The sequence below is a fragment of the Mesoplodon mirus genome (assembly GCF_964341445.2).
Source record: "Mesoplodon mirus genome assembly, chromosome: 4".
NCBI lineage: Eukaryota > Metazoa > Chordata > Mammalia > Artiodactyla > Ziphiidae > Mesoplodon > Mesoplodon mirus.
Window position 1 is genome coordinate 66,564,486 of NC_138979.1, and position 24,502 is coordinate 66,588,987.

Sequence of the window (24,502 nt, forward strand, 5' to 3'; positions counted from 1 at the left end):
ATTAGGTGCCCTAGAATACCAGAGACAGCACTGGCTGGGGAGTCCTCACTTCTGGCTTGGCCTTCAGCCTCTCGGGACCATGTCAAAGGCACTCTGGACTTCAGCCTCCCCATCTGTAAAACTCCTTAGCCTCCAGGGTTATTGAAAGTTAAATGAGAAAATGTATCTGACCTGTAAAGCACCATGTAGCTGATGGTGATGGTGATGATGATGATGATGATAAATTATCTGATGGCCCAAAGATTTGGCCGTCACCCACTGTCCTTCCTGTCCAGAGGGAGCAATTGGCTGGAGCCTGCTGCAAAGCAGCCGGTACCCATCCCTGAAGATCCCGAGGGTGTCTCTGGAAAGGGGAGCTCTGCCTTGAGGTGCTCCCTTCTCCCCAAAGGAATAATGTAGGTGCTTCAGGGAGATTTCTTCCCCACAGTCCATCAAGGGAAAGCTTGAAGGAGGCCCCAGATGTTGGAAAGTGGGACAAAGCTCATGGCTCTTCAAGGAAATTTGGCTTTCAGGTGATGGGGGAAGAGGAGGAAGGCATTTTTGGACAAGCAGAGGATGATCGATGGGACACCCTCGCCCATGGCGCCCATGGCCAAGAGCGTGGTGCGAGAAGTGAGGAGAGCTGCCAGGCAGAAGAGAGGGTTCTCACTGAGGACAAGCAGAAGACAGGGGGGCAAAGGTGAGTGGAGGCCAGACCGAAGGCCATCGATGAAGGCCTGCTTTACCCGCTGCAGATGGGTTTCAAAGTCCCCCGCGGAACCACTTCTCTCCACCTTCCTGCAGGTTCACGAGGGCCACCCATAAGCAACAGGCTACAGGGTAAACCCCAAACTGATACCATGTGGAGCTCAGTAGGGTTGCCAGAGAAAATACGGGATGAGCAGTTATATCTCAGGTAAACAATCAATCAACGATTTTCTAGTATAAGTATGTCCCAAACGCTGTATAGGATATACTTACACTAAAAAAAAGGTATTCACTGTTTATCTGAAACTCAAATTTAAATGGGTGTCCTCTATTCTTGTTTGCTAAACTGACAGCCCTAAATTCAGAGAAGAGGAATCTTGAGGGGTCCTGGTGAGGGCGGCTGGGATTTGGTCAGAGGAATGCATGGGATCCCTGGGATGCAGGTGAGAAGACAGTGTCAGGAAAGGAAAGGCCACGTGAAGGACACCGGTGAGAGGGCTGAGCGTGTCTGTCCAGGAGGCCAGGAAAGAAGGACCAGAGTGGTCAGGGACAGCCGCGCCCTACCTGGTCGAGGCACAGAGAATCCTGGAGGCTCCACCCACAGGTGCTATCAACTGTGTATGCTTTTGCCTATGAAAGACCCTTTGAACTGTAAGGTACCTTTGGCCATCATTACTTCCTGACCTCCTCTCCTCCTGATACATCCCGGGAGTGTCACGCCTCCTTTTCCCATAGTATGACATTCCCGCCCCCTTCCGCTGGCCCTATTTTAATCTTTCGCACCTCTCACCCCAGTTCTCGCCCCGCCTCCAGCTGCCTCGGCACTCCCTCTGGAAGTTTCCTGTGGCCTCCTACCCTCCTGCCCTCCTTCCCGGCTCCCAAAGGAGACCCAGCTCCAACTCCACATCCTCTCTAAAACCCAGTCCAATCGTCTGTGGTCCCTACACTGATGCCATTTCACTGTCACCTGAAATCTGAGGCAAGCCCCCTCTGCAGTGATAAATGAAAAGGGCAGCTGCCAAAGCCGTCGGCCTGGGCTGGTGCCTTGCTGAGCATCCAGAGGAAGACTCGCCTGCACGTCCAGCGTGAGAAGCGGGGCACCTGATCTCATCTGTGCCTTGTGCACCCCAGAAGCGTGGGGTGCATCCCTCAGAGACCGGGCCTTCTACCCTGAGAGGAAGGTCCCACGGGGAGAAAGGGATGAAACAAACCATTTGTTTCTTCAAGTGGCAGGCTTTCCCTCTAAAAAGGAGACTCCACACTTGACCTGCCTCTCCATGGGAATGAAAAGTCATTTTATATTGCGGCTTCAAATGTTAAGATGTTGCTTTTGGGACTTCCCTGGCGGTCCAGTGGCTAAGACTTCATGCTCCCAATGCAGGGGGCACGGGTTCGATCCCTGGTTGGGGAACTAAGATCCCGCGTGCTGCAAGGCGCAGCCAAAAAAAAAGAAGAAAAGATGCTGCTTTTTATTTTCTTGTTTGATCAGAAAAACTTCCTAAGCAGACCCAAGTTTGGTTATTGGGAAGTGGTCGGTGCAAAGTGGGGACCTGTGGTCCAAAGCTGGCAATGCGAGCCTGGCCCTGACACCACGGCACTCCTCGGCCTCGGGAAGCAGCCAGGGAGGGGCCAGGAAGGTGGCAGGACTCAGAAACCAGGCAGGGGAAGGTCTGGAAGTCAAGTGAATGCCAGACACCCTATGCGCTAGGCAGGCACTGTGATCAACACAGGCCATGGCTCTCGGGCAGTTGACATTCCTGTGGGTGAGAGTCAAACAATAAACATAACGAATTAGGAAATGGGATGGTGTCCTACAGGGTGGTGGGTACTGTGGGAGGAAAGGGGGGCATGAAGGGTGACATTTTAAACTAGGTGGTCAGGGTAGGCCTCACCCGGAAGGGCTTCCCCTTCAGGGCTGGGGGCAGCTGACCTAACCCCACCCCAAGCAGGTGTTGCAGGTGTTCCCACAGCCCATGGGGCAACCAATGCAGTTCCCAAAAAACCTCAAGGCAGCTGCAAAGTGGAGCCCATGCTCACTGCCCTGGTCCTGTGCTTCCGCTCCTGCACTAGCCCAGTGGTTCCCCCCACCTCTGCTCTGCCTTCCACTACAAGCCCCTCAACCATGCCCATCTGGGGGTGACTTCCTGAAACCCCCTTTGTGTACAAGTTCAAGGGGTGCTATTTGCACACACTCTATGTGAACCCCAGGACAATACACACAGGTGAGGGCTCAACTGAAGCAGATGGAGGGAGACCACCCATCCAAAAAAGGATACAGTAGCTGCTGAGCAGTGGCGGCGGGGAGGCTGCAGTCTGTATCCAGGTCAGTGGTTCTCAAATCTGGCTGATCCGAGGACCACTAAGAGAGCTTTTAAAAATCCCAGTGCCTGGGCCACACACCAGACCATGCAAACCACAAACAATGGGGTGGGACCCAGGCCTTAGTATGTTTTGATCTCCTTAGGTGATTCCAATGTGCAGCTGAGATTGAGAACCACTGCCCTTGGTCCTTGATTCTCATTGGGCTCCGTGGACCAGCAGCGTCAGCATCACCTGGGACCTTGTTAGAAATGCGGACTCTTGGGCCTTCCCATACCCACTGAATGAGTGTCTGCATCTCAGTGAGATCCTGGGTGATTTAGGTGACAACCACTGCTTTGGATTTAACAAGAGGTAACGGGTAGCTCAGGAGGTGGGCAGGGCATGGCAAAGGGAGTCTGGGTGCAGGAGAGATGAGGCAGTGAAGGCAAGCAGGTCCCCAGCCAGCCCTTGGGGCCGGGGTGCAGGACCCAACACTGAGGGAATGGTGAAGCAGCTTAGGCCCCCTGGGGAGCAGAAGGCAGCACTGCCATTCACTGAGACTGAGTGTATGTGTTTGGGGGCATCGAGGGCTTCTTAGCCCAGACCTGAGGCTGAAGCTGGAGTCCAAGCAGGCTCTGGGTTTCCAGCTCCTTGAAGAGCAGGACCATGGACCCCAAGACTCCAGAACAGAGGCTGGGCTGAAGCAGCAGACTTTCTGGCTGCCCCAGTGTTTGGAAATCCCAGTTACTAATAAAATTTCCTCTGAAATTCAAATGACTCAGATATTCCTAGGAGACTGGGTTTTAGTAGAAAAATAGAATCTTTCCAGCTTCAAAATATCCCTGAGTGATTAAATAATGACTCAAGGAGTTTAATGGGCCAAAAGGGAAATCAGCATTGACTCTTTAATTAGAAAAGATACCTTCCTCCATCTCTTGAGCATTCAGCCCATCAAAGTCCTAGAGCTGGTTCTCAGGGTGGTGTTATCCCCAGGATCACCACCAGAGGGCAGACGTCTCTCAATTTCCTATCTTGGTGCAGTGGCAGCGAGGGGACAGCTCCAGGAGGCCGGCTTCGGCTGCCAAAGTCTGTAAATACCAACCAGATGGCAGCTCCTGGCAGGCAGGTGACTGTTCTACTGTGAGGGTGCACCAGTCACTCCTGAGGCCTCAGAGAAACCCTGGAGAGGGAGGAGAGGCTGAGTACCCTTACTGCTTCTGCTTTATATACTTAGGTATCTTCATAAAAGTTTGAGAGGATAACTTTTAGAATATTAAAATGAACTCTGGCAAGTTTCTGATGAATCCTTTATATGAGGTCAAGCCACGAGAGTGGCCCAGAAGGAGGCGGCTCCAGGTCACTGCTCTATCAGGCAGCATTCCCAAGCCTGGCACTGAAACAGCCCCGTTCTGAAAGGCAGAGCAGAATTGCTCTGTGCAGTGCCAGGATGGCAGGGGCTGTGTTTGCTCCTGGGGGGGGGGGTCTGGCTTCTCCCACCCTGGCAATCCACAGTGTGGCTGCCAGGCTGGCGTGGCTGGGAGGATGCACGATGGGGGGAAGGGGCGGTGGCAAGGTATGAGGATTGTGGAGACCCCCAAGTTGCCTGCAAAGTCCACAGGCAGTGGACAGTCATGATGTCCCTGGAGGAGGTGGAAGATCACAGAAGAGCTTATTTCCCAGTAGGTGGCCAGACCAGATGGCCTGCCAGTCCTACTCAACGGAGATTTCCATCCATCAAGTCCCCAAAGAAAGGGGGTGTAGTTGAAGCCTTAATGAAGTCTGGGGTGCTGAGCCTACCCAACCTGCCTCAACTCTGACCTTGGGAGGCACTGCTAGACCAGAGCCTCAGTACCCTTCTGTGTTGCAGAGCTCTCCAGGGCATGAAAACCGTGGCCCCATACCCGAACAGTGCACAAAACCACAACACTGTGCATAACATTCCAAGGGGTGCACGGACCCCTTGATTCTCACTCATAGGTCTTCTAAGGACACCTGGGATCCGAGTTCAAACCCTGGGACTGGGCAGTTGAGACCCCTTCAGGCCCTGAGATACTCCAATTCTGTGACGCTAAACACCTGGGATCCGAGTTCAAACCCTGGGACTGGGCAGTTGAGACCCCTTCAGGCCCTGAGATACTCCAATTCTGTGACGCTAAACACCTGCGGCCTGGAGGCCACAGACTTGGTGGTGTTTTTGTCAGCAGAACATCCTGTGGCCCCACTTTATTTTTCTTTACTGTATTTATTCCAGAGGATTAAAATACTGTCAGAGAAAGCCACGAAGCTGACTTAAATCCAACTTCTGGCACTGACCTGGGTTTTATTTTTATTGATTTAACAAACACTTATAAGGCACTTAGTATGCACGTATGCTATTCCGAGCACTTTACAAATGTTAACTCATCTAGTAGTTTTAAAAGGCAATTCCTTCTATTTTTTTCTCTGTTGACAAACAATGGGGAAAGCCAGACTCTTCCATTTGTCTAGGTTTTGGTGGTAACTGTAGCCCCACCACTGCCTGAACTCTGAGTGCGATCTTTGATCCCCAGTTTCCTAAGCTCCCAAATGGGAATAAGTACTATCTTACTGCAGGATTGTTGTTCTAAAATATTAAAAATAACATATGTAAAGCCCATAACATAATGCTTACCACACGGCTACCATTCGTATCTACTATGATGATTTAGGCATGTGAGCATTAGAAAAGGGATTAATCATCTAAATATGGGCAGTTTCAACATCCATTCCATTCTGCACATAGTCATTACATGCCCACTAAGTGCCAGGCACTGTACTGGGTGCTAAGCACAGGAGAGTGTTCAGGGCCTTCATCCGCACGGAGCCTGCAGCCTTATAGGTGAATTCAGACTATGCAATGAGCTCTTTGCCCTAGACTACCCTGAAAAGCTAAACACATAAAGGGAGAGGAAAAAGCAGGAGACGGAAATGAGCTCACATGTGCAGAACTTCTTCAGAGACAAATATCCACCCATGAGAACCATCAACCCAACACCCACAGGGACACCCGTGTACTTCTTTCTCACTCCCACAGGGAGAACCAGAAGAGCAGGAAAAGCACTGTCAAGCATCCCCTTTGTTCCTGTACCCAATTCCAAGAGGCAAGCCACAGCAGCACAAAACACCCAGAAATGCGAGCACACAACACACTGCAGTCACGAGGACTCTCAGGTTGGAGGTCAGAGGTGACTCTCCCAGCCCTCGGGGGAACTGAAGAAACTGAAGTTCCCATACGAGCAGCTTCCGTTCTGCAACCAGAGCTAAAGGTTAGCCCCACTGCCTTGGGGCGGAGGGAGGGAGGAGGGCTGTGTGCAGCTGGGGTCACGGGAGTCTGACATGTTCTTGTTCCAGAATCTCAGATTTCTTGCATCCTGGGAAAGGCAAGCGCTGGGAAAGACAGCAGGGTGTGGTGGCAAGAGCCCAGCCCAGGAGCTGTCACCCAGCTTGGCGAGCCACCAACCCTCCCCTGGGAACACAATTGCTAATACGCACCGTCGGCTGGCTGCCCCTACTTGGGGGAACCCAGGGCACTGCCCACACATCTCTGAAGGGCTTCCATGGGGTTCAAGCCTACTCAGGGGAGGGAGTGGGGCCCTGCCGGACCAAGGGACCACAAGACCCTCTCCCACCTCGAGTCCTCAATTCTGGGAACTGGCCAGAAGTCTGAGAGTCTCCTTCATGCTATGCTTTGTGGTCGGGGCCGCCTGAATGAGGTCAGCTTCCTACCCTGGTGGGAACCAGTGGGCTACGGCTTTCAGGCACACCCCACGCCCACTTCTCTGTCCAGCTTTCTCTGGTTCTGAGCTGTGGCTTGGTAAATCCCGGGATGGCCAGCTCCTTCTTCTTCTCTTTGGCTAAAGTTCAGATCTCAAGGGCCTCCGCAGATGACTGGAGACCCCCAAATCCCATAAAGTCAGCTCACCTTCCTTGGGGGACCTGGCCTTGGCTTCAAGTCCCCCACCCCATTCCATGCAGCGCTCACACACCCACGCGAAGGTGGTCAGAGGTGCTCTGCCGCCACCTAGTGCTCTCCAGAGGCTGTACACCCTGCCCTGTGAGTAGGTGGGGACAAGAGGTTTTATTTTGCTGAGAAATAATATATCTGTGAACTTACTGCCTTCTTAATCAATATAAAATCTTGGCAGCTCTTGGACTACAGGAAATAGGCTCACCTGTGCTTACCAGAAAATACTTTTTGATCTGAATCAAACCTTTATTTCCTGGTTGGGACATCAAGAACCCCCTCGGAAGCCTGAGCCTACGAAAAATATAAAGAGTCGTGGGTCACAGGGTCAGCTTGGGTCCAGGGACAGCTGGTGTGCCAGAGGAAGAGGCAGAGTTTTATTACAGACAAATCTCCTTGGCATCAAGCAAATGGAATAAGGAAGCTCTTTTTAACTTTCTTCTTCCTTGAGGGAAAAATGAATCAAAGACTTCACAAGCCACGTGATGCAGAACTTCTGGACTTTGCACTTGCAAGGTCATGGCAGGGATGGAACTGCCTTTTAACCCTGAACCCCCAAAAGCCTTCCCTTCTTCTAAAAGGATGCTAAGATTGTACTAAGTGAAGTGGGCATGTTCTGAGGCAAATCTGATTTACTTGTTTTAGGATGACTTTGTGGAGGGGGTGTGGAATTAGCAGGGATGCTCAAAGGTGGGCCAGCCACAGACTATGGCCTTGAGTTGTGGGGAGTGAGAAGCCTGGTCCCTTCCTGTGGTTCTTCCTGGACGCCACACAGGTCTAGAGCCAGCCCCCAATTCTCCCCAAATGGAAGTGGCCTTCCCCTTCTCTTCTAATCCTTATCTGAACACAGCCTCACTCATCCACTCACTCACTCAAGTCATTCCTTCATTTAATCAACACCCCTCGTGTTCCAGGCTCAAAGGATCTGATCTCTGCCCTGAGGGAGCACTTGGTCCAGTACCAGAGGCAGACTTGAGAACAGAGTAGAGCTCAGTGTCACAAGTGCTGAGCTAGAAGAAGGTCAAGGGCTATGGGTGCACCAAGGTGAGGCTCTGGCCTAGGTGGGGTGGGGGACAGAAGATTTTCCGGAGGGGGTGGTCCTTGGGCTGGACAGTATGGGAAAAGAGAAGGGAATTTGGGGTTATGGCTCAGGGGGTACCTCCCCTCCTCCCTCTTTGCCTCCAGCCTTTGTTTGCTGGCATATCTAAAAGTATTTCAGTCCTCATTTAAAGATGTTGCTATATTGGACCCTGTCATCTTTTCCTAGCCTGACATCTCAAAACCATTAGGTTTTCTTTCTCTGATTGTCAAGTTCCAGCAGAAATGTGCCATTGGCATCATCTCCAAGCAATAACGTCCCTTTCTGTCTACCCAGCCTTCCTCCAAGCTTCTCCCATCTGCGGGTCTGGCCCTGACCAACCAGGTCAGACCTCTTAGAACCCTAAAATGTAAATAATTATAAAAGGCTGAATATCTTTCATTTCTTATTTTGTTTTTATATTTTGACAAAGACTATCCTACCTACTCTTCCATGACCCTCTCTGCACTCTCTTTCCACTAAAAAGATGGGGAGCACTATCTCTCGATGTGGCCCACAGAGTCTCCTCTATAAAAGGGGGTGATGACCCTTGCCTTCGCTGCCTTCCTCACACATATATTGTCACCATCATTTTTCCTATCGGCTGTGAGCTTCCCTAGGGTGGAGGTTCTGCGCTTCTCCGAATTTTCTGTCTGCTGTGGCCTCTTGTCTAGCCCAGACCCTGCAAACCAACCAGGCCTTCAGTGTAGTGTAGCTGGTTGAGAAAGAGTAGAACTCCCAGTATGTGCCATGAGTTAGCCTCCTGCAAACCCAGTGTCCCTCTTCCAAAGGTGGACAGTTGGTTCACTGAGAAGCAGTTCTGTGTCTCACTTTCCCACTGTTGAATGGGGTGATGTCCAAAGGCAACCAGGCAGAAGGGGCTCTGGTTACATGGAAACACAAAGCGTTGTCCCCTGGGATAGTGGACACAATTCAAACTGTATCTGAGCGAAATAATCGAGCCAACCAAGTTACTGAAGAAACAGTCTGAGAAGGCAGACATGCTTCTAGATCTTTTCCAAATCGAACAATGACTAGAAAGGAAAAAGGGAAGTTCTAATTCTGGATCAAAAGCTATGAATGGAGGCTTGGCTTTCTTAGAGACTGTGGTGTATTGCGGGCAATTCTCCAATATCCATCCCACCCTTGACCCATGAGGTAACAGCAGTGTGTTTTGGGAAATGACACAATTCAAGGGGTGGCCCTGATTGGGCTGTGGATTCCCATACCCCTTACCATGTGATCCAATTCTAGCCAGTGGGACATGAGGAGAGAGCAAATAAAGGATTCTGGGAAAGTTCTTTGCTGCTCTTAAAAGAGAATGATGGGTAGCCATTCTCTCTTGCCAGACATGTATGAAGAAGGATGTGGCCAGATTACCAAGGGCAACCCTCTCAAAAAATAAGGGGAATCTTACAGCATCAGGATGAAGCTAACACTGTTGACAGCAGAGTGGACAGATAGAAGGAATCTGGTCCTTGTTGCTACTGTTAAGGGTCTGGACCAACCTCAAAGCTGCCCTAGCTCTGGGCTCCATGGGCCATGGGCTGATGAAAACCTTCATTGTTTGAATTTGAGATAGGCTTCCTGTGGTATGCAGTCCAAAGCACCTGGCTGATAGGGTTACCAATCCTTTGTGAGAAGGATGATGCAGTGAAGAGATATTAGGGCAGTAGAAAGGTACAGGACTTGGAGATGACAGAACATGAGGATGAAGGAGGAGAAATTAAGCTGGTCTCTCAGGGTACCGATGTAGTGGGGCGTTGTGGCTGGCTCAGCTGGGGCTCAGATGTGCTCAAGAACCTCCTCTGTTCCCCTTCCCCCTTCTCTGTCTGTTCACATCTGCAGACATTCATGGAGATCTGTGTTTTACCGCTACTGAAGGAGGAGGTGCATGGCTGGGGGGAAGATGCAAGGAGGGAAAGGATGATGATGATGATGATGATGGTGATGGTGTAGCTGGCGTGATGTGCCAGTGCAGCCCCTTGGATTGAACTGGAGACCTGAGTGTAGAGAAGTGAAGGCCAGAAGCAAATAGGACCAGAGCGGTGGCCATAAGCAGAGACACTTCTGGGCTCACTGATAGCTTGGTACAGAGTCTGGGGGGAGGGGAGGCTTTTCTTCCCCACCTTGCATGGGCATCCTGTGGCCTTGTGGTTTCTGAAAGGCCCTGAACTGGGCACTAGCGTTCCCACAGTGGACACTGTCAGTGTCAGCGGCTTCATGGGCAGTGGACATGGACAGGAGGGAGCCAGAGCAGGGGAGGAAGAAGGATGTAAGTTCCAGTGGTGACTATGCCTGACCGACTGGCTTCATGGATCTTTGGTGTCTTGGAAGCCACTGGCTCCTGTTGAGGCAGGAAAGAGGCTGAGGGTCATTGTAAATAAGCCAACATGCACATGTGACTCCCTCTGATAATGGGCTGGGGAGGCCAGCCAGGTAAGTCTAGATCCACTGACTGGGGCCAGACAGAATATGTTTTGGGAAAAGACAGTTCAGTTTGGGGCCTTGTTGGGTCTGAGATGGCCAGAAGTCCTGGTTGGGCAGATAATGGTTCCTCAGGCTGGATTTAAGTGCTGTCACCAAAAAGCTATTTTTAGCAATGACTTGGGTGGAGACAAGAACATTTCTCAAATATGCAGCCAACTCAGAGGTAGAAGAACAGATAATTCCACAGACACTTGTTAGGATTCTAGGCGTGTCTGGGATCCTGTGGAGATGTCCAGGAAGTAGTTGGATGTGAGCCAGCAGTTTGAGAGAGAGAGAGAGAGAGAGAGAGAGAGAGAGAGAGAGAGAGAGAGAGAGAGAGCAGCTGTGCTAGAGACTCAGCTTTGAAAGTTACAAGCTGAAGAATGTGAATTTTGGTTATGGGGGTGGATGCAATTACCCAGTGGGTAGAATTAGTAGAGCTAAACTGGCCAAAGACAGAAAAAGAAGAACCCCAACATCTAAGGACAAAGCAGAGAAAGAACAAGTTTTAAAAGGCCTAGAATGGACAGCCAGAGGGGTAGGAAGAAAATCCAGAAAGTGTGATAGAGCAGAGGACACACAAGACAGTGTTTCAAGGGCGGGGAGTGGATGACGTTTTCAAATGCTGGACAGAGGACAGTGTAAGGACCCTAGCAACACGGAGGCCGTTGATGACCTTGAGGAGAGCAGTTTCCACGGTGTGGATGGGGCTAAAGCTGGACTGCAGTAGGGTGAGGAATGAATGGGAGAGAGCAAAGGGGGCATGGCTAATGCAGATGAGGCTTTTAAGAAGTTTGGCTGCAAAAAGGAAGAGAGAGATAGTGGCAGCTAACGGGGACGTGGAGTCGAGGGGGGATGTGAGAGACCTGAGTGTGTGAGGAGTCAGTGTGAGGACGCAACTGATGCAGCAAAGTTCATGAGAAGGTGTGAGGGGAGGGGAATCAGAACTCAGAGGTGAGGTTGGCCCTAGAAGGGAGGAAGCGAGCGACTGAGGGGTGGGGTGAAGCTCATCTGTGACTGCTTCTACTTTCTTAGGGAAGGAGGAGAGGAGGTCATCTGCTGGAGGCAAGAGAAGGCTTGGGGGAAATGGAAACAATCTGAAATGGCCATCTGGGGACCAGGAGTGAAAGCTAACCAGGACCACAGAGAACTGTCAGGCAAAACTGAGAAGCAAGTTGAGACTGGAGGCCTTGAGTCTGGGAGGTGCTTTTATAGACTGAATGTTTGTGTCCTTCCCCCCCACCCCCCAAAGGTTGAAGCCCTAAGCACCGCACCCACCCCACCCTGATGTGATGGTATTTGGAGGTGGGCTTCTGGGAGGTAATTAGGTTTAGATGAGGTCAGGGTGGGGCCCTTAATGACTAATGATGGGATTAGTGCCCTTATAAGAAGAGGAAGAGATCAGAGCTCACTCTTTCTCTCCACTCACGCACAAGGAACGGCCATGTGAGAACACAGCGAGAAAGCAGCTGTCTGCAGCCCAAAGAGAGAGCTCTCACCAGCCACTGACTCTGTTGGCACTTCAATCTTGGACTTCCCACTTCCAGAACTGTGAGAAAATAAATACCTGTTGTTTAAGCCACCCAGTTGGTGGTCCTTTGCTATGGAAGCCCCACCAGACTAAGACAGCACCAATCTGCACAGTTGTCTGACTTTCCTACCTGAGCCCTCAGCAGTCTGTGTGTAGAAGCAAAGAGGGTAGACAACAGATAGCTCTGCAGTTTAAGCTCTGCTAGGCAGGTCCACGAGAAGGACAAAGCGCTGTTAGGAAAGTCAAGGAGCTTGAGACAGATGAAACTCTTCCACCTGTGCCTAGGGGTTTATCCACATCTCAGTGACTGCACGCCAAAAAGTTAAGGGCCTTTGATGGTACAGCCTAACAGTGGTATCGTGTACAATGTATGCTAACCATAGTCACAACTGTGATGTTGCAAAGGGACAGGTGACAAATGGAAGCCCAGTAGTGCCAGCCTGGATCAGGAGCCAGGGCTCTATTTTTGTCTCTGTCACTGTGTGACCTTGCACAAGTTCCTTCCACTCTCTAGACTCTGCTATCCTATTAGAGTATTTAGAATACATACTTTCTAAGGATTTTTCCAGCTTTAACATTCTTAGATTCTGGGAAACTTAAAAGCACTGAAATACCACTGAGCTCAAAAGAAGTGAATGGTGGGGTGGCTGGACACTATCTTGTTGGAGTCCCTGAGGTCCCTTCATTTCCTACAGAAAAGATTCATTCCTGTATATAACACTTCCCTGAGTAGGAAGAGGTGTATTTGACAAGACTTGCACCAAAGCTTTTCGAAGACCTACCAGAACTGTAAATCGTGTTGTTTTGCATCATTTCAGAAAGGGCCAGGTTGGAAATTTGGGGAAAACCCCAGGAAATGCAGCAAGAGCCAAGAAGCTTGTGAAGAGAGGCTTTTTCCCCCCTTCACAGTGTGCTTTTGTTCTGCTTCCTTGTCACCTGGCTTGTGTCCTGTGCCTGCTCTTCCTTCCTCCAGGAAGCCCTCTGGCTGCCAATGGAGCCCGCTGCCGAGAACTCCAGCAGCGAAGCAAATCCCTTCACCCGGCTGCTTCCTATTTACCCAACAGGAGCAGCTTTCCAGGGCACACCTGGAGACTCAAACCAAATCAAGAGCCTCTTTGCCTTGCAGGCAGCCCATCTGTATTCTCCCTGCTCAGAAGAAACCTTGCAGGGGCCTGATTCAGAAGCAAACGGAATGACAAAGCAGGGACTCTGCCTTCTCCAGTTCAGGCTAAGGAGTGGTGCCCTCAAAGCCTGGACCACCTGTGGTGCGTATGCCTACAGGGTGCAGGTGTGGATAGGGTCTGGAACTAGATCCTCCAAGGTCTTCCCGCTTCTTTCCTTGCCTTCCGACTATAAACTTGAAAAGAGCCTAAAGGTGGCGCTGGTGGGGCGGGAAATGAGTCCATGAGAATGGCTGGGGCAGGATACCAGGCTTTTGACCTCCAGAAGGCAGTGGCACAGTAGCCAGGTGCTCAAGGAAGGCTTGACTGCCAACATCTCTGGCGGAGCCAAGGACCTGGAGACCTGGAGAAGCTGGCCCTGTGGTTGGATGGTGCTGCCCATGCTCAGAATGCTGCCACCCTCCACCAGGCCACCCTGAACTATTTCCGACCCATTTGCCTATCCTTGTTTCCAATGTCCTGCTGACTCTAAGCACAGTACTCGGAAAAAATTATATTTTCAGAGAAAGCCACTGGAGTGAAGTTTTTGCAAAAGGTGTATGGTTTCACAATTGCTAGGCAATTTATCTTAGGAAGGCGGGGAGGCCCTTCAAAAACACTTACAGGGAATCCAAGCTCTGCAAATTTAATTGTAGCTAAGACTTCTCATTTGCTTCTAAAATAACCTGGCAACCCTTCATTTTTATATTCAAAGCTGTCAGCATGTTCCAAAATATTTAGCGGTGGTATCTGAGGAAGGAGAGTAGCCCAGAACTGGCTCCCAAGCTCCTGGCCAATGTTTAAAAGTCTATATCTAAGAGCAACAGGGTGGGGCTGGGGAAAGCCTGAGCTGCCCTGTGACCCAAGGACCTGTTCTTGCCCTTGTCCAGCCTTCAGCTTCCCCCACGTGAATGGAGGGTGTCACTGCTGTGTCTCCCCTGTCCAGATTGAACAAAGGCATCCAATCTGATTGACCAGTTAGGTAGGAGTAGGTAGGGGCCACTCCTTTGAATCAGGGGCCAGCATATGCTATTTGTTCTCACTGGACAAAGCAGCGGAGCTTCTTAAGGTCTGCAAAGCTCCTGGATGAATGGTGCTAAATTCCCTCCCACCCTTAGCATGTTACTGCACACATGCTTCCTTCCCCATCTCGTCCCTGGTGAAAGAAGACTTGATAAAAGGAAAGTATACTCTAAATCCATTCTTTACAGGCACTGAGACCTTGGGTGAGTCACACTAAATCCTGTTGGTCTCCTGATTCCCAGGTGTCCAGACTGGGGGTTGGATGGGCTATTATGCAGTGTGACAGCCTTTAATTTTATAATTCCCCGAGTTCCAAGCAAATGTCGCTTAATAGGTTGTCTAGCAGTGACAGGTATTTTCTGTGCCCACAGCCTTTTTCTGAGGAAACAATATCTGAGGAGAAGAGCTGTGGTGGCCTGATGTGAACTTCTGGTCTCTTACTATTCAGCACCTCTCATCTCTGGGCTGCCTTGCTGGGAGGTACTCATGGAAACCCAGGGAGTTACGCAAGAGACGTCTCAGCTACTCGACGGTAGCAACACCTACCCTTCTCTTTGGTAATCTTCATCCAAATTTGACAGGAGCTGCGAGCCCACCGTGGAGAGGTCAACCGCAGCCAGGGGCAAGTCCCGATAGGCAAAGTTCACCAGCTGCACAGGAGCAATGCTCTTGGTTTCTTCGTCTACTTGTTGGGAGATGATCTCAACTTCAGAAGTTCCTCCTTCTGTGGCAGGCCTGAGTCGGGGATGGCAACAGGGCAGAGTTATCCCTCAAGAACAAAATGATTTTTCCATTCCCCAAGGAAAAGAGGGAGAATGCACCGGAATCTGTGCTGGAGGAGGGCAGGGGAAGTGTGAGGTCACCATTCTTCCCCGCTGGCCAACCCAGGGGCTGGACTGAGGCCCTACCAGCCGCATCTCCCTCACCAACTGGGGAAAAGTGGAAGCATGCTCAGATCTTAAAATATGAGGTTTGGGGGGCAGGGTCCTTCATCAAAGGAAGGTAAAGACCCAGATGGAAACTCTGCCAACCAGCAAAGCCAGGACTTAGACTTTTAGGCTTCTCAATAACTAGACTTTATGTTGGAGTAATACATTCTTTTAAATTGTCTTCCGTGTTTCTTTGTAAAGGTCCTCGGGAATGTTTCTACCATCTGTACCACAATAGAGAAGAGAGGTGTTTGTTCACAACTGGATGTATTGCTGGTGCTTGGGGAGCTGACCTGGAGGCCTGTAGGGACCAAGTGAGCCTTGGGGCAGTGAGGACAGGAGGAGCCAACTGTTCTGGGTGCCACTCCCTTCCTACTTAAACTGGTCCTACTACAGCTCCCTTTATAAGGTTGACAGTAGGAAACGGGGGTCACTTGAACAAATGTCTGAGGGGTTTTGGGTCTCCTACTAGGTTACCATCAGGCTCACCTAGGGCACTGCAAGTAACCCACAGCTCCATTAGCATTACAGGGCATCTCAACCAGAGGCAGGACTACCTCCCAACCCACCAGGGACATTTGACAATTGGTGGAGGCATTTGTGGCTGTCACATTACCAAAGGAGGTCACTAATGACATAAATAAGAAAGGGGACATTACACATCCTGCAGTGTGTTCAGTAACTAAGAACTCTTCTTCCCAAACACCAACAGCTACACTGTGAGGAGATGGTGGGCTGGACCATTTTCCTTTAACTTCCTGGGCTGCCACCTTTGGTTCCCCCAACACATCCTTGACCCTATTTCATCTGTAGAATCTGAGGGGCTGGGTCTTGTGCCTCTGGCCAAACAGTGGAGAGGAGTAAAAATTAAATATTTGAGGGAACACTGAGAGGACAGTTGGAATGCAGCGCAGTCTGCGATAAACTGTTCTGGGGCTCTAGTGCCGATTCCAATGCTGACTTCTGCGGACCTCCTCTGGGGCCTCAGTTTCTCCAGCTGAAGCATGAGGAGGTGGAATAGAGGCTCTATTCTTTCTCTGTGATCTGACATGGATGTAAGAAATATGGAGCAGGTGAGAGGGGCTCTGGAGTGATAAGTTCCTACACTTGGCTGGACAGTTCTACATTCTAAACTTTTCCAGCCACCATTGGAAGCTAACCAATAATACACAGTGGCAGTTATCCAGAAAGTTTGGAACTGAATATGCCTACTTCTCTTTTGCTTGAATCATCCCAGATAATTGAGGAAAAAGTGGGATTTTTCCTTGAACACCACAGATTGGCTGCCTAAACTACCTGAATTCACCAAGTAATTTCCAATGCCCCACTTCTCTTTTATAGGCTTTATTTAAACCTTAGCTCTTTGCTACCTGTCAAGCACAGATAATAGTACTCATCATGGTGTGGCATTTACAAAATGACTCAAGATCTTCAGATAGACAGTCACAGGATGTGAAGCTTCTGTGTTTCTCAACAATTGAAATAAAAGTGTGGGTGTTCATGGGGGGAATCCTGGCTCTTCCAGATGTTTCCCAAAAAGTAGATGCTGGGTCGAATTTGTTCTTTTAGAAACTATGGACTGCCAAACTGAACAAGTAGAGCTTTCTGATCAATGAGGTGTTCATGGAGGGCTGGGGAGAGTTTCTGAAACTAACAGGATGTGGCTCTGAGAAGCACGGAATAAGCTACTCCTGCCTTCCTGCCCTCTGTTCCCCTCTTGCCAGTGGTCATAGTGGCCCAGCACCATCTCTGGCCATGGATCATCTCAGCGGGAGGAGACAAGGCCTCCTTTGGGGGAGTGAAGGTCTCACAGTTATAGCCTGAGTATTGGGACTATTCCCTGGTCTTGACTATGAAGAACAGTATGGTGGACAACACGTATCAGTGGCTCTGCTCTTCACCCCTCACTTTGCCACGTGACTTTGGAGCTTCCCATCAAAAGGAAGAGTATATTTCCCCACCCTTGATGCTGTGTTCAGTCATGAGACTTGTTTCAGCCAATCTGATATTAGCAATCCCACTGGATTAGCAATGGGATTACAATCCCAGTTTTGGATTGCAGAATTCCTCTGCCTATTTGAACTACAAAATGAGATGACATGAATAAGGTAACTCTGAGAAAAAGTAGATTTTAACACATTATTTTAATGTCAGGGATTTTAACACATTATTTTAATGTCAGGCTCAAGGACACAACCACCTGGAGCCCCTCCATCTCTACAGGGCTGGGGAAGGAGCTATTGGCTGTACCCCCAATCCTGATGTGCCAACTCAGTATCCACAGAGAGCAGATCTAAATGCTACTTACTGCGGACTGGTCATGTTGAAAGATGCAACCAGAGCCATGGGTTTTTTGGGTGTCTAGTGGGGCTCAGCTGTCTTGAAGCCTGACATCAGCATGTCCAAGCGTGGGTTCTATAAGGCATACAAATGTGGTGCCCTGAAAACAAATAATTGATAGTAGGAATTTATTACACTCAGATGTCAAACCAAAGTCCTCCTAAGCTCATCTAAAAATGGAAGCCCTTAGAACTTTCTTCCATATAGACTTTCCTTCAAAGTAATAGTGAACAGATTCCTACCATTACCTATGGCAGATAGCAATAGGCATAATTTCACTCTTCTTTAGAGATGAAGAAACAGGCCCAGAGTGATAAAGTGAATTTTCTGTGTCACACAGAGATGGCAGAGAGCCAGGCTGGACCACAGCTCTTTCTACTAAATAGACAAGGAAAAACCAGGGTAACTTTATACTTCAGCTTTAGGAATCTCAAAAATCAGGTTTGTCTCAAAAATCTCATTTTCCAGGCTTCCCTAGTGGCGCAGCGGTTAAGAATCCACCTGCCAATGCAGGAGACACGGGTTCGAGCCCTGGTCCGGGAAGATCCCACATGCCATGGAGCAATGAAGCCCGTGAGCCACAACTACTGAGCCTGTGCTCTAGAGCCCACGCGCTGCATCTACTGAAGCCTGCGCGCTCTAGAGCCCGTGCTCCGCAACGAGAGAAGCCACCGCAATGAGAAGCCCACGTACTGCAATGAAGAGTAGCCCCCGCCTGCAGCAACTAGAGAAAGCCACGGGCAGCTATGAAGACCCAACACAGCCAAAAATAATAAATAAATATAAATAAATAAATTTATTTTTTTTTAAAAAAATCTCCTTTTGGGGCTTCCCTGGTGGCGCAGTGGTTGGGAGTCCGCTTGCCGATGCGGGGGGCGCGGGTTCGTGCCCCTGTCCGGGAGGATCCCGCGTGCCGCGGAGCGGCTGGGCCCGTGGGCCATGGCCACTGAGCCTGCGCATCTGGAGCCTGTGCTCCGCAACGGGAGAGGCCACAACAGTGAGAGGCCCGCGTACAGCAAAAAAAAAAAAAAAAAAAAAAAATCTTGTTTTCCCAGAAATTTCTTTCTCCCGAGATTTCCCTCTCCTCTGGTAGTTCTGTCTCTCCACTCTTCCAGGCTTTCCTCTCTTCTTCCCAATTGGGTCTCTCCAGGAGACAGGCAGCACATCCTGAGCCAGCCTGCCTGTGGTCATGAGTGAGGAGATAGATGGGCCCCTGGGCTGGACAGCTGGTGTCTGTCAAGTGGAGTAAAATAGAAGCTTTGTTCTCACCCAGATGCTCCAAGGACAAAGCTAGTGGCAGAAGCTGAGCTCTGCTGAAGTAAAGAGATAAGATGACCACTCCTGAGGTCAAGGAAAACTTCCCTGTCTACACATGCACAGGAAGGCTCCTTGGGGATCAAAAAGGGAGGGGGCGCCACCCCATAATAAGTGTGGACATACCCCCACAGTCCTCTGCGGTGGGATCCATCTTAGCAAAAAGTTGCCTATGCATGTTGGGGAGGGTCCCAGGGCCAGGCAGGTGTGAAAAAAGAAACAAGATACTCGGCCAAATGTAAACAAAGACCGGAAGGACTGCCCTATATAAGTGATTTCAATCGCCTCTGTACTGCCTCCTCATTCAGGAAGCCTGCACTCCTCTCTGGGTGTGTATTTCTGCCTTGCTTCTGCCTTAGATAAATAAACTGTTTCTCTCTGTGCTCTCCCATACAGTTGTGCTGTGCCTCTTATAATACACTTTGTATCTGTTTTGCAGTTTTTGCCTCCTTGAAACATTTTTGCTTTCAAAGGAGGTAAGAACCAGGGAACTTTGCTTCTAGCCTCTAGCCCCTGGTGGACTAGCGGCTAGGTTCAATCCCTGGGCAGGGAAATAAGATCTGCTTCAAGGCTGCTGTCCCAAAAATGGTCAGAGCCAGGCTCCCACTCACTGGCCCTCTGTCCTCAGTTTGTCCACCTATAAAATGGGAATAATAATAGAACTAACTAAATGAGTTAATGCGTGTAGAACACCTAGAATAGTGCCTGGCATGTAGTGTTGGTTTTTATTGACATAGTTACTGTTTTATAAATTTAAATTGCACGGTCTATTGAAAGCATTTGGATGGCCGAGTGTAAGATTTCCTCTTAAAATCCAGACTAGGTAAATAGAGTATACTTTTCTATAAACGGATGCTGTGGTACCACCTAGAAGTCTTCTGGGAGACAGTAACAATCAGGCAGAATGTATAAAGACAAGGAGACAGACCCATGTTCTGGGTGATCTTGAACAAGTTACAAGGGAGGTTACTCCAAGGGGCGGTTCTTTTGTAAGTTATATTCTAATTGCAAACTGCTTTTCCTATAAGACATCAACCCAGGATGAATACCCTCTCCCAATCCTGAAGCTCAGGAGGGACAAAGGGATAGAATTGTTACATCATGCAGAAGTAAAAGGTGCTCCTGGAGTAAGAACTGATGGTAAACTTACAAAGTGGAGAAGTGTCTCTAACTTCTGTGTAATTAAGAAAAGTGAGGGGCTTCCCTGGTGGTGCAGTGGTTTAGAATCCGCCTGCCAATGCAGGGGACACGGGTTTGAGCCCTGGCCCGGGAAGATCCCACATGCCGCAGAGCAACTAAGCCTGGGTGCCACAACTACTGAGCCTGTGCTCTAGAGCCCGTGCTCTGCAACAAGAGAAGCCACTGCAGTGAGAAGCCCGTGCACCGCAATGAAGAGTAGCCCCTGCTCGCCACAACTAGAGAAAGCCCGCGTGCAGCAATGAAGACCCAACGTAGCCAAAAATATAAATAAATAAATAAATAAATTTATTAAAAGGAAAAAAGAAAAGTGAGAGCTCAAGTTAAAGGAAACTGAGGAAATCCTGGGAAAGTCTGAACTTCGAGCAACCGAAAATAAGAGAGATGGAGAGCTTTCTAAAATCATTAAGGGCTTTAATACAGGGGACCACCGTTTTCACACCAGAAGTTTCTGGGGCAAAAACAATAACAACAACAACATGGAACCAAGAGGCAGGGACAACAGCGAGGAGAATTTGGACAGACATTTTGTAGCCACACCTTGCTAGTGGTTCCACTTTACCTTATACTTTTGTAAAGAGGGTCTACATGTAAAAACCAGAACTCTCCTGTAGTATTTGTAGTATTAATTGCATAGTACATTTATAACGTTCTCTATTCCATAACACAGATTTAGTCAGTTTCAATCTTTTCTGTTCTCTCTACAAAGCCTCAAGCTAACCAACTCCTCCCAGTGGTAGGAATGGTTGTGTGGACTGTCCATTCTCCACTAACAAGGAAGTCGGGATGGAGGTGTCCATAAATAGGAGACCAGGTGAGCAATACTCCCTTCTGGAATGGTGTTTTAAGGAGCTGTATTCCCAAGGTGGGCACTTTACACGCTACACAAGGTATTAGCTCTGTGGAGAATATACTAGGAAGGTCTCTGCTTCCAGGGACCTTCCAATCCAGCTGGGCAGGCAAGGGTGAAAAATAAAACCTCCAAAAGTTTTGGGTCCCCTTAGCAGTGAAGAACAAGTAAAACTTGATAAATCTATATTTATAAAAAACAAACATCAACTCCTATACTAACATATTATGGCTAATATAAAATATATATAAAAAATAGAAATGAAAGTATTTTAATTTGACTTTTTAGGAAGGAAAATTTCAAATATAGAGAGTTGTAGGGAACTGTATAGTGAATTTCTAGTTAGTCATCACCCACTTCAACAGTTAACAGCTCAGGGACAGTCTTCTCTGTATCCTGCCCTTTCCCCACCCCTCATGATTATTTTGCAAGAAATCTCCAACGTCATTTCATTCATCTGTAAATGTTTCAATACGTAGCTCTAAGAATAAGGATAAGGATTCCTTTTAAAAGATGTAACCACAAAACTATCATCACTACTAAATCAACAATATTTTCTTAATATTATCAAATATCCAGGAATTGTTCACATTTCCTTGTTTTTCCTGTAATTTTTAAAGGTTTGTTGAATCAGGAGCCAAACAAGGTCCACACATTATGATTGGTTAACATGACCCTTCAGTCTCATTTAATCTGTAGGTTTCCCCCTGTGTCTTATGTTTTCCATGCAATTTGTTGGAAAAACTAGATCATTTGTCTTAGAAAGTTTCCCACAGTCTGGATTATGGTGATTGTATCCCTTCGTTTTCATTTAACATGTTCCTCTGTCCTCTATATTTCCTGTAAATTTTAGTCTATAGACTTTAATCAGATTCAGATGGAACTTTTTTTTTTGCAAGACTATAGACAGTGTCATGACTTCTATTCAGTGACACAGAATGTCTTCTTTTTTTTCTTTCTGTGACATAAGAGCCATTGATGGTTGCCTCCTAGATCCATTAATTCATTAGGCCTTACAAAAGGATCATGCTATGATTTCATCTTTCCTTCTTCATTTATCAGCTTCTATGAAGAAAAACTCCCCCTCATCAACTATTTGATTAGCCTAAGGTACAGTTCATATAGAAAAGGAAGGATAAATGCTTAACTTTTCCCCCTTTATTTATTGGTTTTCAAAATAATCTTCTGAAGTCAATCAATGAGGTGTTGTTGTTTATTTTCCACAGTGTCACGGATTTAAACACTCACTCAGCAGGGGTTGAGTGGGGGAACAGGCTTGCTGAAAACAGGGACTGCAGTTTCCTGGAAGGAGATGTGGGAGTGGGGAAGAAATGATTGGCGTCTCCTGTACAAGGCAGAGATGAGGCAGGAGAGAGGGTTAAAATCATATTTGGATGGACAGTAAGTAGGCTGCTTCAGAAGTTCTGATCCTTAACAAGTAGCACACTTTAGAAGGCAAGATGCCTTAAGATGATGTTTTTCAAAAATAATATTTTCCAAAGGAAAGAACACCCAAAGCACAAGCCTAGCATGAAGCAGGTGTAGTCTAGCACTCTATAAATGAACATCTGAAGTGCAAACCTGCCGTCTCATAAACCTGGTAAAAGCAGAAGAGAAAACCTGTTTTGGATTTACTGGGTCTGGCAGTGGTGGGGAGCAAGGCTGCTTTTTAAACTTTAGTAAAATTCCAGTCCTTTCCACTTGTTGCTCATGAGTCTGTCTATGTAATTTGCCAAGACCATATTTGCTTGTTCCAGCCAGATCTGCAAAGTTCAAGCGGGTGTCCTAGGAACCTTAGAGCTGAAAAAGACTTCTAAGGTCAAGTAGTCAGTTCCCTTACCTACCAGGTGAGAAAATCCATAATTCAGCTCACCTGTCCCCGGGGTGACCAGGTCCATTCCTCGTCTCTTACTAGAGTGACAGCCCCTTGGCATACGTGACCTGCTTTCATATGCATTCCATTGGTTACCAAACCTGGTTTCACTGTGAATCACCTGGGGGCCTTCTGGGAAATATAAATTCATAGGTTACACTACAGAAATGCTGAATCAGAACTCTGCAGGTGGAGTTTGAGAATCTTTTTAAAGTTCCCCTGGTGTTTCTGACATGCAACCACTCCAGTTGACCCTCAATATCAGTGGTCTTACACTTTCCATTGCAACTGAATCACCTGGAAGGTTTGTGAAGACACAGATTGATAGCCCTACCCAGGAAATTTCTAATTTAGTGTGTCTGGGGTGGAAGCTTGAGAGTCTACATTTTGAAGAAACCCCAGGGGATAATGATTTGCTGATCCACAGACCACACTCTGATCTTCTGATTCAGAAAGTTTGCTGGAGGTAATAAAGAAGGTATTTTTTCCCAACATATTTTGCAGATGAAGTTAACTGGTTACAAAGCTAGTGTGGTGGAATTGTCAGCAAAACCTACCCTGGCCAGGCTGAAGATGACCAGATATATCAGTTAGGAATACTTTTATTTGCCAGTAACAGAATATCTGGCTAACAGTGACTTAGGCAGTGAAGACTTTTAATTATCTTACATAGCAAGAGGCCTGGAGGCAGTGGCTCAAAGATATCACCAAGGACCCAAGCTCTTTGCACCTTTCCATTCCCCCATCCCCTGTGTGATGCATTATTCATACTTGTTGCCCTCTGGTTGCAGAATGGTTGCTGCAGCTCCAGCTTGCACATCCTCACACTAGCTCCCAAACAAGAAAAAGAATCAAAGGCTTTCTCCTCACAAAGCTTTGATCTTTTATTCAGTCAGCATTATCTCTCCAAGCCCTCTAGTCAACATCTGATGTCTCTTGCGCAGAGCGGGGTCACACGGCTGCAAAGGAACCGAGGCCAACGCACAGCTGGCCAAGGAAGTAAGGAGTGATATGAGAGCCTAGACCAATCGTGATTCATCCTTTGGAGCTGGGCATATTGTTTCCATAAACAAATCTCAGTTCTCTTAGCAAGCAAGGATAGGAAGGAGCTGTTGTGTGTATAACCAATTGTCTGCCAGACCAGGTTTGGACACTCGGCTGAATAAGTTTCCTGGGTCTCCAAACAAGACTGGCCAAGTGTTGGTAACTGGTCGGCAGGAGATGTGAAAGATGTGTTCTTACCAAACCTTGGGGCTCTTTTAGTTAGAGAGCATTGCATGTGTGTGGGGTTCAGTTTTGACATCCTAAAGCTCACTGTAGAATCTGCTCCTAGGGAGAAGCCACTCAGGCACCTTTCACAGACATGATGTTCCACATCCCCAAGAGGAGAAGGGCGATTCTTATGCTAGAAGAGAAAGGTTGGTGTATAACAACACGAGGTCATCCTTGTTGCTACCCTGACCCATTCACACCTTGCTCTGTTAACAAGAAGTGAAAATGAAGAAAATCAATCATGTCTCCGAGCATTCTCCCACTCTGATCTCCAGTCCACTGCACAATGCTTAGTGGCTAAGCAAGTGGGCAGGGAGCGCACAGGGCTCTCTTTTCTAAGTGCGGCACGGTCTCCCATGGACCCCTCTTACTTTCTACTGTTTGCTCCTCTTCACTTACACAGCCTCTCAACTATTACCAGTCTCATAAAGCAGGGGAAACACAAAACGAGATCACACAAAACTAGATCTGAAATTACTCAGGTATTCCGAGAAGA

The 24,502-nt window shown here is 48.3% G+C and overlaps 1 protein-coding gene across 1 annotated transcript in view; it reads right to left on the minus strand.

The window, feature by feature from the left end:
• TMEM266 (transmembrane protein 266) overlaps positions 1 to 24,502 on the minus strand; it is a 139,356-nt gene that overhangs the window by 68,019 nt on the left and 46,835 nt on the right. The window contains exons 2-3 of the mRNA XM_082618885.1: positions 17,469 to 17,600; positions 14,778 to 14,966 (exon numbers count right to left, since the gene is read on the minus strand). Coding sequence (XP_082475011.1) covers positions 14,778 to 14,966; positions 17,469 to 17,506 — 227 coding nt within the window. The 5' untranslated portion in view covers positions 17,507 to 17,600. The remainder of the gene's footprint in view (positions 1 to 14,777; positions 14,967 to 17,468; positions 17,601 to 24,502) is intronic.